This window comes from Odontesthes bonariensis, chromosome 21, assembly GCF_027942865.1.
Source record: "Odontesthes bonariensis isolate fOdoBon6 chromosome 21, fOdoBon6.hap1, whole genome shotgun sequence".
Lineage (NCBI taxonomy): Eukaryota > Metazoa > Chordata > Actinopteri > Atheriniformes > Atherinopsidae > Odontesthes > Odontesthes bonariensis.
Genome location: NC_134526.1, coordinates 17409678 through 17422885, shown reverse-complemented (window position 1 = coordinate 17422885; position 13208 = coordinate 17409678). Strand labels below are relative to the sequence as shown.

General features: G+C 40.9%; 3 protein-coding genes across 3 annotated transcripts; all 3 read right to left on the bottom strand.

Annotated features, from left to right (window-relative positions):
• Positions 1–50: 50 nt before the first annotated feature.
• LOC142371410 (parvalbumin beta-like) lies at positions 51–1841 on the bottom strand. Its single transcript, XM_075454071.1, has 5 exons — positions 1759–1841; positions 1056–1119; positions 792–918; positions 448–557; positions 51–340 (listed from the first exon to the last, which is right to left on the bottom strand). The coding sequence occupies exons 2-5, from the start codon at positions 1111–1113 to the stop codon at positions 315–317; spliced, it is 321 nt and encodes a 106-aa protein (XP_075310186.1). The 5' UTR covers positions 1114–1119; positions 1759–1841; the 3' UTR covers positions 51–314.
• A 1639-nt stretch (positions 1842–3480) lies between these two features.
• Positions 3481–5623, bottom strand: LOC142370852 (parvalbumin beta-like). Its single transcript, XM_075453364.1, has 5 exons — positions 5563–5623; positions 4784–4852; positions 4359–4491; positions 3986–4095; positions 3481–3773 (listed from the first exon to the last, which is right to left on the bottom strand). The coding sequence occupies exons 2-5, from the start codon at positions 4842–4844 to the stop codon at positions 3748–3750; spliced, it is 330 nt and encodes a 109-aa protein (XP_075309479.1). The 5' UTR covers positions 4845–4852; positions 5563–5623; the 3' UTR covers positions 3481–3747.
• A 4612-nt stretch (positions 5624–10235) lies between these two features.
• Positions 10236–13033, bottom strand: pvalb5 (parvalbumin 5). The gene is made up of 5 exons (XM_075453365.1): positions 12968–13033; positions 12350–12422; positions 11180–11312; positions 10539–10648; positions 10236–10384 (listed from the first exon to the last, which is right to left on the bottom strand). Exons 2-5 carry the CDS (start codon positions 12408–12410, stop codon positions 10362–10364), a joined length of 327 nt encoding a protein of 108 aa, XP_075309480.1. The 5' UTR covers positions 12411–12422; positions 12968–13033; the 3' UTR covers positions 10236–10361.
• Between the last annotated feature and the right edge of the window lie 175 nt (positions 13034–13208).

Genomic DNA, 13208 nt, shown 5'->3' with positions numbered 1-13208 from the left:
TAGATAGTGACTAATGAGAGACGGATCATAAATAAAGAATTAAAAAAATATAAGGCCACTGCAAAAGAATGTTTATTCTTTTACTTTCAGTTCCTGGAAAGTGCATCATAGATTTTACAATAAGCAAAATTCATATTTAAGACATGAACACAACCGAGCGACATTCACAATCATCATTTTTGGACAGTGTGTTGCATAGGAGGAAACGTCCCTTAAGCAAATGTATAAAAATTATTTATATTCAGATGAAAAGGGGGAGGTCGACGTGGGCATTGTTGTTCCATCAGAGCAGGTGTTGTTGGTCAGTTGCTGTCTTATGCCTTAACCATAGCAGCGAACTCTGCAGGGACAGAGATAGAAAACAGGCGGTTGGTTTTTCATCACCATATAGATATCCATAGAGCACAGCACTGCAGTGCATGGGAACCAGCAGCTGGGCGTGCATACCATCAACTCCAATCTTGCCGTCACCGTCGCTGTCGCCGACCTTCAGGAAAGCCTTGGTCTCGGCGTCGCTCAGGGCGCGTGCACCGGCCTTGAAGTTCTGCAGGAACAGCCTACCGACGTACAAAGACGGTGGTTAGTTCACTTCTGCCATTTGCAGACACAGTTCCTATGGGCCCAATCAGATTGCTCCACTACTGAATGCAGATGGGTTTGATTATCTGCTAAAAAGACGGACTGAGATTGTAATTCCGTTTCACAACAGCTTCCTGAAAATACTCTGACCTGTTCAGAAGAGACAAAAACGTGTTTTAGCATAAACTCTGATGTTCTACTGCGCGTCTTACTTCAGCTCCTCCTCCTCAATGAAGCCGCTCTTGTCCTGGTCAATGATGGCGAAGGCCTTCTTGACGTCATCAGCCGACTTGCCGGCCAGACCGCACGTCTTGAAGAACTTCTTGTGGTCGAATGAGTCTAGAATGAAGAAAGTTTGCTATTATTCGTTCACATACACACAAAAAACACACAGGAAGCTAAAAAAAAAAAGAAAAATGAAAGAGGCGGGTGGGGGTGTTGTGGAGTTGGGTGAAAGAACGGAAGCTGAAAGTCACCTTTGCACTCTTCCAGTGCTTTAGTGATGTCGGCTTCTACCAGACCTGCGAAAGTCATTTTGAGCTGCGGAAATAATACAGAATAGATTACTACGTTTTCAGAGTTGGATATATTATCCATATCATCAACTTTACAGCAGCACATTTTCTTGACGGGGGGATCTCGATTTTCAACCTGCTCGCTAAAGCTTTCAAAACAAACAGTGGAATATAACAAATAAACGCGTTTATGAAAACTCACATTATCATTAAAACATCATTGCACAACTCCGCAATTTTCACAAGAGTTTGCTCTCTTGAAAAAACCGAATCAATGCCGACAAATACTTTATTCCAAATGAAATAGAAACAAGGCTCCAGATTTCAACGGACGGAGTATTCAGTCCACTTATTTCGGATGGGCATGTTTTGCATTTCTTGATCTCATTCGAGAGGTTGAGACTGACCCACGTTCCCTACTGCGGCTCTAAAGATGCTGACCAGTAATCCAAGTCTTTCTTATCTGCCGGCGCTCCCACGAGAAAACGCAGCACCCATCTCTTTCTTTACATGCTGCATTGCAGTGAGAAGTCCCCATTAAACCGCGATGTTTAAAGAAGAAAAAGAGTAAAAAGGTTAAGATTTTTCTAAGAAGCCAAGCGTGATGCTGCGGCTATATATTCCAGGACTTCTCTCCTCTTTTCTCCCTTGCATTCAAACTCACCTCTAGTGTCTTTGCTTTGTAAGGTACAGATGACACAGGCAAGACTGAAGTAGGACTGCAGTGACCATCCCGGTGCTCCCGGTGACCTTTTATAGTTTCACTCCGTCGAAATCCGAGGCATAAGATAACTGACACCGAGCAGGGAGGGGGTGTTGAAAATTCGTCCTGTAGCCAGAGAGCGGTCTATTTTGAGTTTCACAAATGAAGACGCTTAAAAGGTGCGTTTGAAGAAGTCTTCAATGTCCCTGGATGCTAAGAATAGGCATGTGCACTGCTGAGGAGGGCGAATTGGAAGTGCTGCTGGCAACACACTGCCATATTCAAGAGGGTGGATACTGAGCATGCATGAATTAGAGCTGGCGTAAGTTGCACTAATTGGTTGTTTTTCCTCCTTTACCATTCCCCTCTGTGGATGAGGGAGGCACAGTGAAGTCCATTTTCTTAGTAAAATTGCGTTAATTCTCTTACAGTCTTTCTGGATCTTTAGTTCGACAGCGTGAGACATATCCTTAAAGCGTATGAATGTGCCTTAAGAAACTACACTTTTGTGGGAAATATCCTTTTGCTGTTTTATATATATATATAACTGGCACATCTGTCAAACCATTTGTGATCGTGAATAGGAGCAATTTTTAGAAATGTGCATAAAAGTTGCAATAATGGTGCATGGAAACAACCAGTTTTACTTCACCGTTTGGAATTATTGGATGAATATTCATTATTATGCCGATTGGCGGATAAAGTGATTTCGGAAAGATTCCTCTTATCTTTGTGATTTCATGCTCCACCAGGTTATATTAAGATGTTTAAGCAGGTGTGACAAATGTAGTATTTTCCCCAAGACAATCTAAAGGGATATTATAATTCTTAATTAGTTTATATTGATACAATTTGCTCCGCACTTTAAGATGAAAGTATAACTATGACCTGCAGGTGGCAGCTCTATTACATGGAGTAATCTGCAGACCACTGCAACTGTAGATTTTTTTCTGTTTTAACCACTGGCTGATAGTAACAAGCTTAGGGTGTCAGGCTTGAGGCTTACATGTTGCTGACTTGCAGTGCTCTGGACATGCATAACCCGCTGGAATTGAAATATGACTTTAATATGAAAAACAAGCCGTTCAGATTCATTTTAAGGCCAGTCCATTATTTTTTTTCAGAATATGTCAGACATTCCAAACACTAGAAGGAAACAGCCAAATTGAGTATAGTATTTTTTTAAGAACAGCCCAGACCCCTGGAGGTGTTTGCAGAGGGTTAGAGTTGTAATACGGCCTTGCTGATGAGACAGAGCCTGTTAATAGCCGTCCTGTTGCCACTGCACACCATCTAACTGATTATGCAGCAGTTGCTGGAGAAATAGATCTTGGACCAGACCATCTAATTACAAAAAGTGGGACAGCTATACATTGCAGAGCTCCCTGGATCTAAGGCGCATGTGAGCAAAGCCCCCAGGGTCATTCCCAGCGCATTTCACTTCCAGCCAAAGTCCAGCCACACTCCCCTTCTCATTAACCAACTATGAAAACAAGTGCTGGGTGGGTTGTCTTAGCCATCTCTCAGCACCTCCTGAGCATTAAAGAACCCTGCCAAGAGGAGGGTCGTTTGACACTGCTTATTAAATAACCTATTGTGTTTACATGAGTACAGACATGTTAATTCAAAAAGGCTGCGCAAATCCCCAAATTGACAATACAAAGAAGACTGACCTGAACGAGATGACTTCACACCAAAAGATTATTTATTCCTGGTTTTTCACTCTTCCTCATAAGTGCAGATGGTGTTGTACAGTTTGCACAAGTCATATTTCAGAACATTTAACACAACTGAATAACAATAACAGCAAAATATGTATTCCATGTTCAGAAATAGTCCGCAGGCAACTCATAAATAAGGTATAAAAAATATTCTTTCAGCTGATGAGTAATGAATCTTGCAAGGAGTTCGCAGTTCCATGAAAAGAAGTGGATCTTGGTCAGTGGACATTTATGCCTTCACAAGGGCAGCAAACTCTGTGAAGGTAGAATTAAACTGCCATTAGTTGAAAAAATGAAAAATAAATGTTACAATTTCTATGTCATATAGGTATGATCAAGGTTGGTTTAGACCCCCTCACTTTGTGCAGATAATGATCAATTAAGACCTTGGTGTTAGGAAAATCAGCAATATTCATGTATATCTGTGCTGTTTTGTATTCCCAAATATATGGAAAAAGGCCTCTTACCATCGACTCCGATCATGCCGTCACCGTCACTGTCACCAGCGGCGAGGAAAGCTTTGGTTTCCTTGTCAGTGAGTGCTCTGGCACCAGCAGAGAAGTTCTGCAGGAACAGCCTGATAGGTGGACAAAACAGTAAGAATTAAAATGATGCTGGGAAGCTAACCCTTTCAAACCTTTCAAATCCATCTAAACTGGTCATAAAACCTACAGGTCACACAGAGTAAGACATTTCTTTACTACTGTCATTGTATTTTTTGGCCCCCCAGACCCAATTATAAACACAAGGCAGTAATATTAGATCTTGCTGTATGTTCTGGGCCACTGCGGCCTTGGCATTGAGTTTCAGCTTGAAGTATGAATTACTGAAATGCCTTACTTCAGCTCCTCCTCCTCAATGAAGCCACTGTTGTCCTGGTCAATGATGAGGAAGGCCTTCTTGACTTCATCAGCGGACTTGGCGGACAGGCCGCATGCCTTGAAGAACGTCTTGTGGTCAAAGGAGTCAGCAGCTGGAACGCATTTTAACAACATCAGCACCCAACAAGTCAGTAACACGATGTTGATGTTATAAGATCACTATGGCTGGCAGTCTACATGACATGTTCTAAAACTTAGAGTGTAGTACATTCTGATCTCAGCCAATTTGTATTGGTTATTTTTTTTACATTATTTTAAAAAAACTTATTTAACTTATTATTTTTTAAACTTTGCATTTGCAGGTAAATTTAATTATGTGTCACAATAGTTATGAGAATGCACACATCAGTGTGCGGCTCATGAATTAAAGATAATGAAACTCACCTGCGCAGCCGTCCAGAGCTGCTTTGATTTCAGCATCCTTGAGTACACCAGCGAAGGCCATTTTTTATTCTAAGAGGAGAGAGAAGGAGACAATCAGGGTTAGGATGAGCATCGTAAATCTTAAGTAGAGGACATGTTGCAATGCCAATGTTCTTCTTCAAAATAAAACTAATCACTGATATTGCGGCAAGCACTCCAACCTAACTGACATCAGGAATCCAGATATTCTGGAGGCCCATATATATATATATATACTTATCATTAAACATAACCTTAGCTCTCTGGGTTGCTGTCACATTAAGTATCAATCCTGCTCTGCCATGCAGCTTTTGCGGTTCTGCTTGCTACGGACTAAAGAGCTTCTCTTTGCCTCCAGACAGCACAGCACTGGCTCTGTCTATCTCAAAATACTGCGCTGCTTTGGCACTAAAACAAGATGCTCATACTGTCACAATGCCATGAACCCCTGCTACAAATGCATAATGTAACTGGAAAAATGCACTGGCAGCTCTAGGTTTGTTTTTCATCCCGTTAAAAAGACATAATGGAAATAAACAAAGTATCATCCACAAACGATGATCCTTTGAAATCGGTCAGCAACATTTGATCTCCTTTCATGCAAAACAAATTCTCCTGTGGTCCATGTATTTGTTGGTTATCTTGGTTCCATTTCTCTCTATAGTTTATAGTCCATGGGCATCTCCTTTTCTGAGTCCTTTTCCTTCCAGTGTAATCTGCAGAGGCCAGAGTGGCATTACTAATGCCCACATCCCACTCACCTTTGAGCTGCGTTGAGGCGAGTGAAAACCACAGGGACAAGAGTGAATGCCTCAAGCCCTGTTCCTTCTCTCTTATATATCCTTGAGCAACACCATTTACAGAGCTTTGAGTCTCAGTATCAGGTACCAAGATGCATGGGTTTCGAAAAAATGTGTCTAGTAGTCTGGAGCTATTTTAAGGCCAACAAATGAGGATGCTACCATGTGTGCGGAGGCCTATAGCTAGACATGTGGAAACCCGAGCAGACCCACTTCTCGTCAGCTTCATGGCACATGTTGCAACCATATGATTTACAGCCAAATTTGAAAAAAATTATTTTGATAGTTACATTTAAGACTATAATGAATAGATACTTGGGAAAGCACTGGCCATGAGCAAACTCCCTATTTTAGGTTGTGAGAAAAGTTGAGTGCAGCCCCTTTAAAAGCTGTGAACTTCTAAATTACACATTGCAATTACCATAAGTAGTCCCTCTGAAAACAAGTCATCGGACCACCCAAAAGGACTGCATAGATATGGTCTTTAGCCTTTTATCTCTAATTAAAAAAAAAAATTAAAGATTTAGGAATGTTTGTTTGCATTTTTTATTTCATTAAGGCAATAGTAATAAGAGTCAAATTTTTTTGACAAATGGTTAAGATGTCTTGGTAAAATGATCAAAATTTGAAAAAGTAATGACATAACATATTCATTCTTTAGTGTCACGTACCAAAAGTAAATGGTACAGATTGCTCAGGCAGTTTTGCTTCCAAAAGGTTTGAATGAAGTATGGTATAGTAACTGAAACATTTTCTCTACCAAATGTTAGAGCAGGAGAGAGGGTTAAAGTCATAATTGGTCTTAATTCCTTATCAATTTGATGTCCCCACAGCCCATTTGTATGCATTACACCATGCAGTCAGTCTGTCCTAATCGATAGAGCTATGCCAGGTAATAAATGCAATATTTCTTTCTTTTTTTATAGAACTCTGCTGAATTTGACTTTGGTTTCATTGTACATTATCATCCCCAGAATATCTAATCTTGCTAAGGAATGATTGGAGCTGCATCTGAGATGGTTTCAGTTCATAGATATATGTGGTTTGTGCTTAGGCCTAAGTTCTCCTGTAACATAGCTCTGCCAAAAGTATAAGCTACAGTATCTATACATGAGGATCTTCCAACCCTCACATGCAGTGTCCAGTTTCAAATGAGCCAGCAACAGGGACAAGACTTTGGTGCCTGTTCCACCACATCCCTGTCCTTAGTAGGCAATGTTTCAGTCATTTGGACTCGCCATCGAGTGACTGTTGGCTTTACAGTTGCAAGTTTCTATTCTGTTCTTTTCCCACAGTTTTTTTCAGCCATGTCTCACTTAATAACTTGTATGTCCAATTATGACCTCATAATGGGTTAAACTGACAATGTGAACCACATTCTCTCAGTGTTGTGTCACTCACATGTATATTTTCTGATAACCTCTGCGGAGATTTGAAATCCATCCAGTGAAGAGCAGCTGTATTAGACTTCTTAAGAAAAATATCAAGTTTTTCTTTTATACACGGGACTATGTGGGATTTATAAAAAAAAAAAAAAAAAAACTAGTGGTCCCCACTAGTTTTTAACTCAAATTGATCTCATCCATCTCCCAAACACCCCAGGTATTAGGATATAAAGCATTCTGCTTTTGTGAATCAGCAATCTTGTATATTGTCAGTTCGGTGTGGGTGTGAGGAGAAGGATGCGGATGCAGACTTCTTGGGAATCAAAACTTAATTTATTTTCTCAAAGAAAAGGTTTTAACAGAAAACGCGGCCGAGCCGGATATCAAAAAACTTAACATGACTGTGAACAAGACTGTGACTGACAAACAAAAGACTTGACTTGACTTGACTTGACTTGACTTGACTTGACTTGACTTGACTTGACTAATTACGTGGCTTACTTTGACATGGAGCATCGATGACTGGAAGAATCTGACAAAGAATGAAAGGAAACCTGGAAACTAAATACTGTGGAGGGTGATTAGGGATTGAGTGCAGCTGAAGGGGAAAACACAGGTGAGGGACGTGAGGCTGATGGCATGACATGAACTAAACACAAGACCTGAACCTGAAACATGAAAACTAAACTAAGACATGACTAAAGAACAAAACATGACCTAAAACATAAAACTCATGACATGAGTCCATGGCGTGACATAGGCCTATATGAGCGTCAAAGCACATGAATTTGTCCTAAATGTTCCCTGCTTGTTATAAAAACCCAATATCACTATAAAGATAATGGCCCTCATTTATCAAGCCGTCGTAGAAAGCATCGTTGATATGAGCGGAGAACTCGTCGTACGCAGAGGCTCAAGTGAGATTTACAGAACATGCGTACCACACCAATCCCATCGTAAAACCGAGCGGCTGTTGATAAATCCGGCGGCCGAAATCCATCGTAATGATCCTAACCACGCCTTCTACAAAAGGGGGTTGAGAGGCCGCACCTCTAGAATTTGCGACATGGATAGACGAAAGGCGGCAAAGAAACGCTGTCAACGCTGTTGACAGCTGGGACGGCTGTCAACAGCGTTGGTGATGTAAATCGCAGACCGGACGAGTTATGTATTTTCCCCTACTGTGATGGTCAATAAAATGTGATAAACTCCAGATTAAATGAAATCTAAAATTGAACGATGTTTTACTTTTTCTCCAATAAGATCAGGAAGAAGTGGTCCGATATGAAATTTGCAGCTCTCCGACGCAGCATGTCACAAACGGAGGGGGGTGGGGGGGGGGGGGGGGGGGGCTCCGATCCAGGTTTGGATTTGAGTGCCTTGGAGGAGAGGGTGGCCGGCCTGATCGGAGCTACGTCTTTGCGTATGCGCAGTGTTAAAGCGCCTCTCCTGTACGGCTCATAAGCCACTCATCATTTTCCCGAAAGAAATCCTGCCGGTCCCGGAACACTCTCTCGCGCCTGATGCGCGCGTTCAGGTCCTCTAACAAAGCCAGATCTGCCATCGTTTCGCCATTACCGCGCCGCTAGAATCACCTCTTAAATAGGCGGTTGAATAATGAGCCATCACTCTTCCAATTACGGAGTTGTACTTGTTTAATTTTTTTATTTATTTAATTTGCGTTTATGTTTATATTTATGTTGAAGTCAAATAAAACATGGGCCTTCTTTGAAGTGATAAGTCTGTAATTTTAACCAAGGGATTTGTTGCGACTCATGAGGCACGCACTAGTGACGCTGCTGTTTATGTATGCTATTGCAGTCACCGCAAGTCAAAATGGAAAAGTGCGTACACGGCTTCAGACCTGTCGTGGCGATTTCATCTTTCCTGCGCTCACGATGTATTTGATAAATGCCAACCTTTGCGCAGAAAAGAACGTACACACGACCTACGCATGTTTTTCGTCTTACGCAAGTTTGATAAATGAGGGCCAATATATGTACATGCCTCCTGACTTCTCCCTTTGCAATAAATGCGTTATTTAGCTTTTTGTGTACGCAATAGGTCTGCAGAATTACAAAGTCCACACCAAAGGGAGTTATTTTGCTTCACAAGGCTAGTGAAGGCTAGTCCAAGTCTTTTGTCATTCAGTTTCTTTTGATCTGGATTGCATGTAGTTCTTATGAGTATTACAGTGTCTTACCTACAGTAGACAGTATTATTAGATGAATTCCTGACAGACAAGCTAATCTTGCCATCTAAAACAACTCCAACCTCAACACTTTAATAGCAGTCTGAGCAAACGCTATATTGTGTGCACTATATTTTACACTGCAGCTCTGCGGTTAAGAAAGTGTTGTGAGAAAGTAAACAACTGTTTGATGACACTGTTTAAAAATACAAAAAAAACAAAACTCTTTGCCCTTCTGGTGGGCCTGTTCTAAGTAGCTTTTAGCTTTTAGCTTTTTTATTTTCAGGAAACCGTCTGTTTATCCAGACTAAAGAGCGCTCTGACTTCTGTCTGGCAGGTAAAATACAGACAGCTCTTAAAAACTTCAAAAACTTCACCCAAGACTCTGGGGCTTTCAGGGGCCCTAAATAAACAGGAGCCACAATATTTAGAAAAATAAGTATTCACTGTTTTTTTCTCTTATTTTACAGAATTTTTCCCATATTTTCCAAACCTGGAAAAATATCAATAGAAATACAGAAATAGAGTGCAAATTTACAGATTGAACATTTTTTAAATAAATGGATTTTTATTCAACAAAAAGAAAAACTAAACTACAGGCAGTGATTTTGAGGTCAGTTTGCTGCTGGTTAATACAAAGACTCATGAGAGTGTTTAAGTTCAAATTGTTCATTAAACTTGACTTGAAACGGCTGTGTGGAACTTCATAGCAACCATGAAATCCGTTATCAGATTATTACCTTTTTTATTTGTTTGTTTTTTAGTGTTTTCGTTCTTTATTCTCTAATGCTGTAAATGCTGGACCTCTCACTGTTACTAATCCTGCATTTTTGTGTTCTTAGAAATTTGGGACATACCATAGCGGGAAAATCAAATGGTTTATACGTTGTCCAGGTGAAGAAGACATGAGACAGTGAGATCACACCTCGCATACATTTATTGATAAATTTCAGGTACCAAATTGATTATCCATTTTTGATATCCAGTTTTCAGCATTTTGTCTGTCAAACACTGTTTGCATTTTGTATCACAGCAATAAGGACAGTAGCAGGTGGGCACAGAATATCTGAGGATATATTTTTTTGTTTTTTGCATTCACCAGTTTGAAAAGTCAAGATGACCCCGAGAAATGAATTGTTCGGAAAAGGGGGAAACACAGCGGTGGCTTCTTGTGTTTATTCTCTTTACTTCAGGAGATGACAGAACTCTGCGGGAGGAAAAAGAAACAGAAGTCAGTTGTGGAATCTTTTTTAGTTATGTACGCTTTACATTTCAGCACTATGAGCTGGACAGCTCCTCTTCAAAGGCGGATCGTTTTCACATCTGCAAGCAGCTTTTCCAGATGTTTCACAAGCACACACCTTCCATCCCAATCTTGCCATCCCCATCTTTATCTCCTGCAGCCAACAAAGTCTTGGTCTCTGCCACCGTCAGCTCCCTGGCCCCCAGAGAGAAGTTCTGAAGGAACAGTCTAAATGGAGGTCAAAACACAAACACATAAAAGCTATCATTAAAGACATACATCACCATAATCATTAACCCTGCTATTACTTTTATTTCTCCCTGTGGGCTTGTTTGAGCGATCTCTATCCCCTTTCCATCACCACTCATATCATGGTGGAAATTCTGTTCCACTCATGCTGTGACCTCTGCCTGAGGGCCATCCCCAGGGAGAATTACAGCATAAATGTAACACACGTGCACAAACACACTTGTGTCCTTGTTCAAGCATCTTAGTCATGCACACACACATAGCTGTGGTGTCATGACCTAAGAAGGCATTTTATCGACTAACTTGTGCCCCAACTTTAACTTAACCTTATCCTAGCTGGAAAAACAGGTCATCACCTTAAAATTTAAAGACTTAAATTGTGATGACTCTTTTTTTTTTTGCCACCTTAAGGGAGATAAATCCTCACAGTGTAAATATGCAAAGTGGTTTACGTCCCCACAATATGAGTAACACCTAGATCACACTCTCACACACACACTCCACCCTTACTTGAGTTCCTCTTCCTCAATGTATCCACTGTTGTCTTGGTCCAGGACTGCAAAGACCTTTTCCCCGTCAGCCTCAGAAGAGCCGGTCAATCCCACTTGTGCAAAAAACGACCTGAAGTTGAATGTGCCTGGAGCTACGATGGCAAAGATGGAGATGGAGTGAGCATGAGAAACAGGCACATGTGGGATGAGAGGTCAAACACTGAATGACAAGAAAGAGAGAATGGTGGGGCTGACCAAAGATGTCACATCTAGTCATTCGCTAAGATGAATTTCATTTTTCAGCCGATGACATTTACCAATATTCACCCTCGAGCGCATCATAGCCTACATTACTACATTATTCGCCTACTATTGCTATTGAAGCAGTCCCCCCACATCGAATATTGCCCAAGGGTTCAATTCAAACCTTAATGTGAAAAGCTCTTTACTTATCAAGCTGGTCACAGTGGAAGTTCTTCCAGGATCAGACATCCTCAAATAGTTCAATGGATTTTCTGAGGAAAACCTGCGCAGTGAATGAATGATTTCAGGGATTTGTAGTCTAAGAGTAAGATATATGTAATCTAACAGTTAGTTAGTGCATATTTTAGTCCACTCTACCAGCTTTCTTATTAGCTTTTACTTAAATATAGAATTACTGCCATCTTTAACTGACACGTTCGAAAAAAACAAAGGGTGCCGGAAAAAGTTGAAATGTTATTTTGCCTGAAAACATTGGGAACAAGCGCGTTCTCTTGAATAAAGGGAATATAAGCGCTGACATTTTCCATTCTTTGAAGCCAGCAATTGAGCTGCGTGCGCCTTGTCGTGCAGACATAATTGCCCGAAATAAATAATCAAAAGCTTTGGGATGTGAGGACTTTATGGCTCGTGTGAGTTGGTCTTCTATTTGTGAATACTCAACATAAACACTTTGGTATCTGGGTGGTGACAGGTCTCCTGCCACATGGCTGCCTGGTAACCTGCAGGAGCCCAGTTCCCCCCCGACTGTGAACAACACATCATGCAGGTATCCCCCATGGGAGTGGGTTGAAAGGCTCCTCTTTCTCTATATAATATGTGAATACACATATTACCCCATACTGCAAGGTAAGACTTCTTCTCTTTTTTTTTTTTTTTTTCATATGTGTCCTCTTGCCTGTGAGTTTGTTTGTCTTGTCTGACTCACCTTGACAAGCCTGAACTGCAGCCTTGATGTCGTCGTCACTCAGCATCCCAGCAAGTGCCATGGTCCTCTGAGGCTATATGAGGGATACGCGCACACGCATGAATGGTGGATACAAGTCACAGTAACTGAAAAACTGTTTTCTGCTGCCAGTGTCTGCCCAATAAAACTTTGAAGCAATGGATGTATTGTAGCAATACTGTCCCTCTCCGCAGTTTTCGAGGAGATCAAAAGTGGGGGAAATATGAGTGTTATGTTAAATCAACAATAGTGTATAATTTTGATAATGAGGCACTACCACAAGACTATCATGACTTATTTTTATTTAACAGAAAGAATATCTAATCGTGTGACATAACTGATATCATTTATGAATTACCTGTTAAGAGCAACGCTTCATGAAATGAAAGTTCAACAGAGAAAGCTAATTAACTTAAACAAGAAATCACAGATAGGGTTTAACAGTCTATGTTTTTTTTTTTATATATATTTCAATATCTTTATCTTCTTCACAAAGCAAAACAAGTGAGATTCACAAAGAATGCAAACATGGAGACATGCCTGCTATATTCACAAAACACTGCCATGCACATACATTTGCAACAGAAAAAAAGTACTCACAATGCTTTGGGTCAGGTTTGCACTCTCTGAGCAGATGATGTGCAGATCTCCGCTTCTTGCTTTGTGCCTAAGCCACCAACGCTCTCTTGCAGATTCGTGATCCAGAGTACAAGAGGCAACCTGACGTGTCTATCCTCAAACCCAGGGAGATTTCCTCCACGCCATGGATTGCCTCCTCCCCCTTCATCAGTTAATCAGAGCAGATAATTTTGTCATTCATAAGCCTGCAGTTTGTGAACTT

Excerpts from the sequence above, each read along its gene's own strand:
- LOC142371410 (XM_075454071.1), bottom strand. The coding sequence starts at position 1,113 with ATGACTTTCGCAGGTCTGGTAGAAGCCGACATCACTAAAGCACTGGAA. Across the intron at positions 919-1,055 it reads AGCACTGGAAGAGTGCAAAG|ACTCATTCGACCACAAGAAG; the intron begins GTGACTTTCAGC and ends TCTTCATTCTAG. Across the intron at positions 341-447 it reads CGGCAAGATTGGAGTTGATG|AGTTCGCTGCTATGGTTAAG; the intron begins GTATGCACGCCC and ends CTGTCCCTGCAG.
- pvalb5 (XM_075453365.1), bottom strand. The coding sequence starts at position 12,410 with ATGGCACTTGCTGGGATGCTGAGTGACGACGACATCAAGGCTGCAGTT. Across the intron at positions 10,649-11,179 it reads ATTGAGGAAGAGGAACTCAA|ACTGTTCCTTCAGAACTTCT; the intron begins GTAAGGGTGGAG and ends ACCTCCATTTAG. Across the intron at positions 10,385-10,538 it reads TGGCAAGATTGGGATGGAAG|AGTTCTGTCATCTCCTGAAG; the intron begins GTGTGTGCTTGT and ends TTCCTCCCGCAG.
- LOC142370852 (XM_075453364.1), bottom strand. The coding sequence starts at position 4,844 with ATGGCCTTCGCTGGTGTACTCAAGGATGCTGAAATCAAAGCAGCTCTG. Across the intron at positions 4,492-4,783 it reads AGCTCTGGACGGCTGCGCAG|CTGCTGACTCCTTTGACCAC; the intron begins GTGAGTTTCATT and ends AATGCGTTCCAG. Across the intron at positions 3,774-3,985 it reads CGGCATGATCGGAGTCGATG|AGTTTGCTGCCCTTGTGAAG; the intron begins GTAAGAGGCCTT and ends CTACCTTCACAG.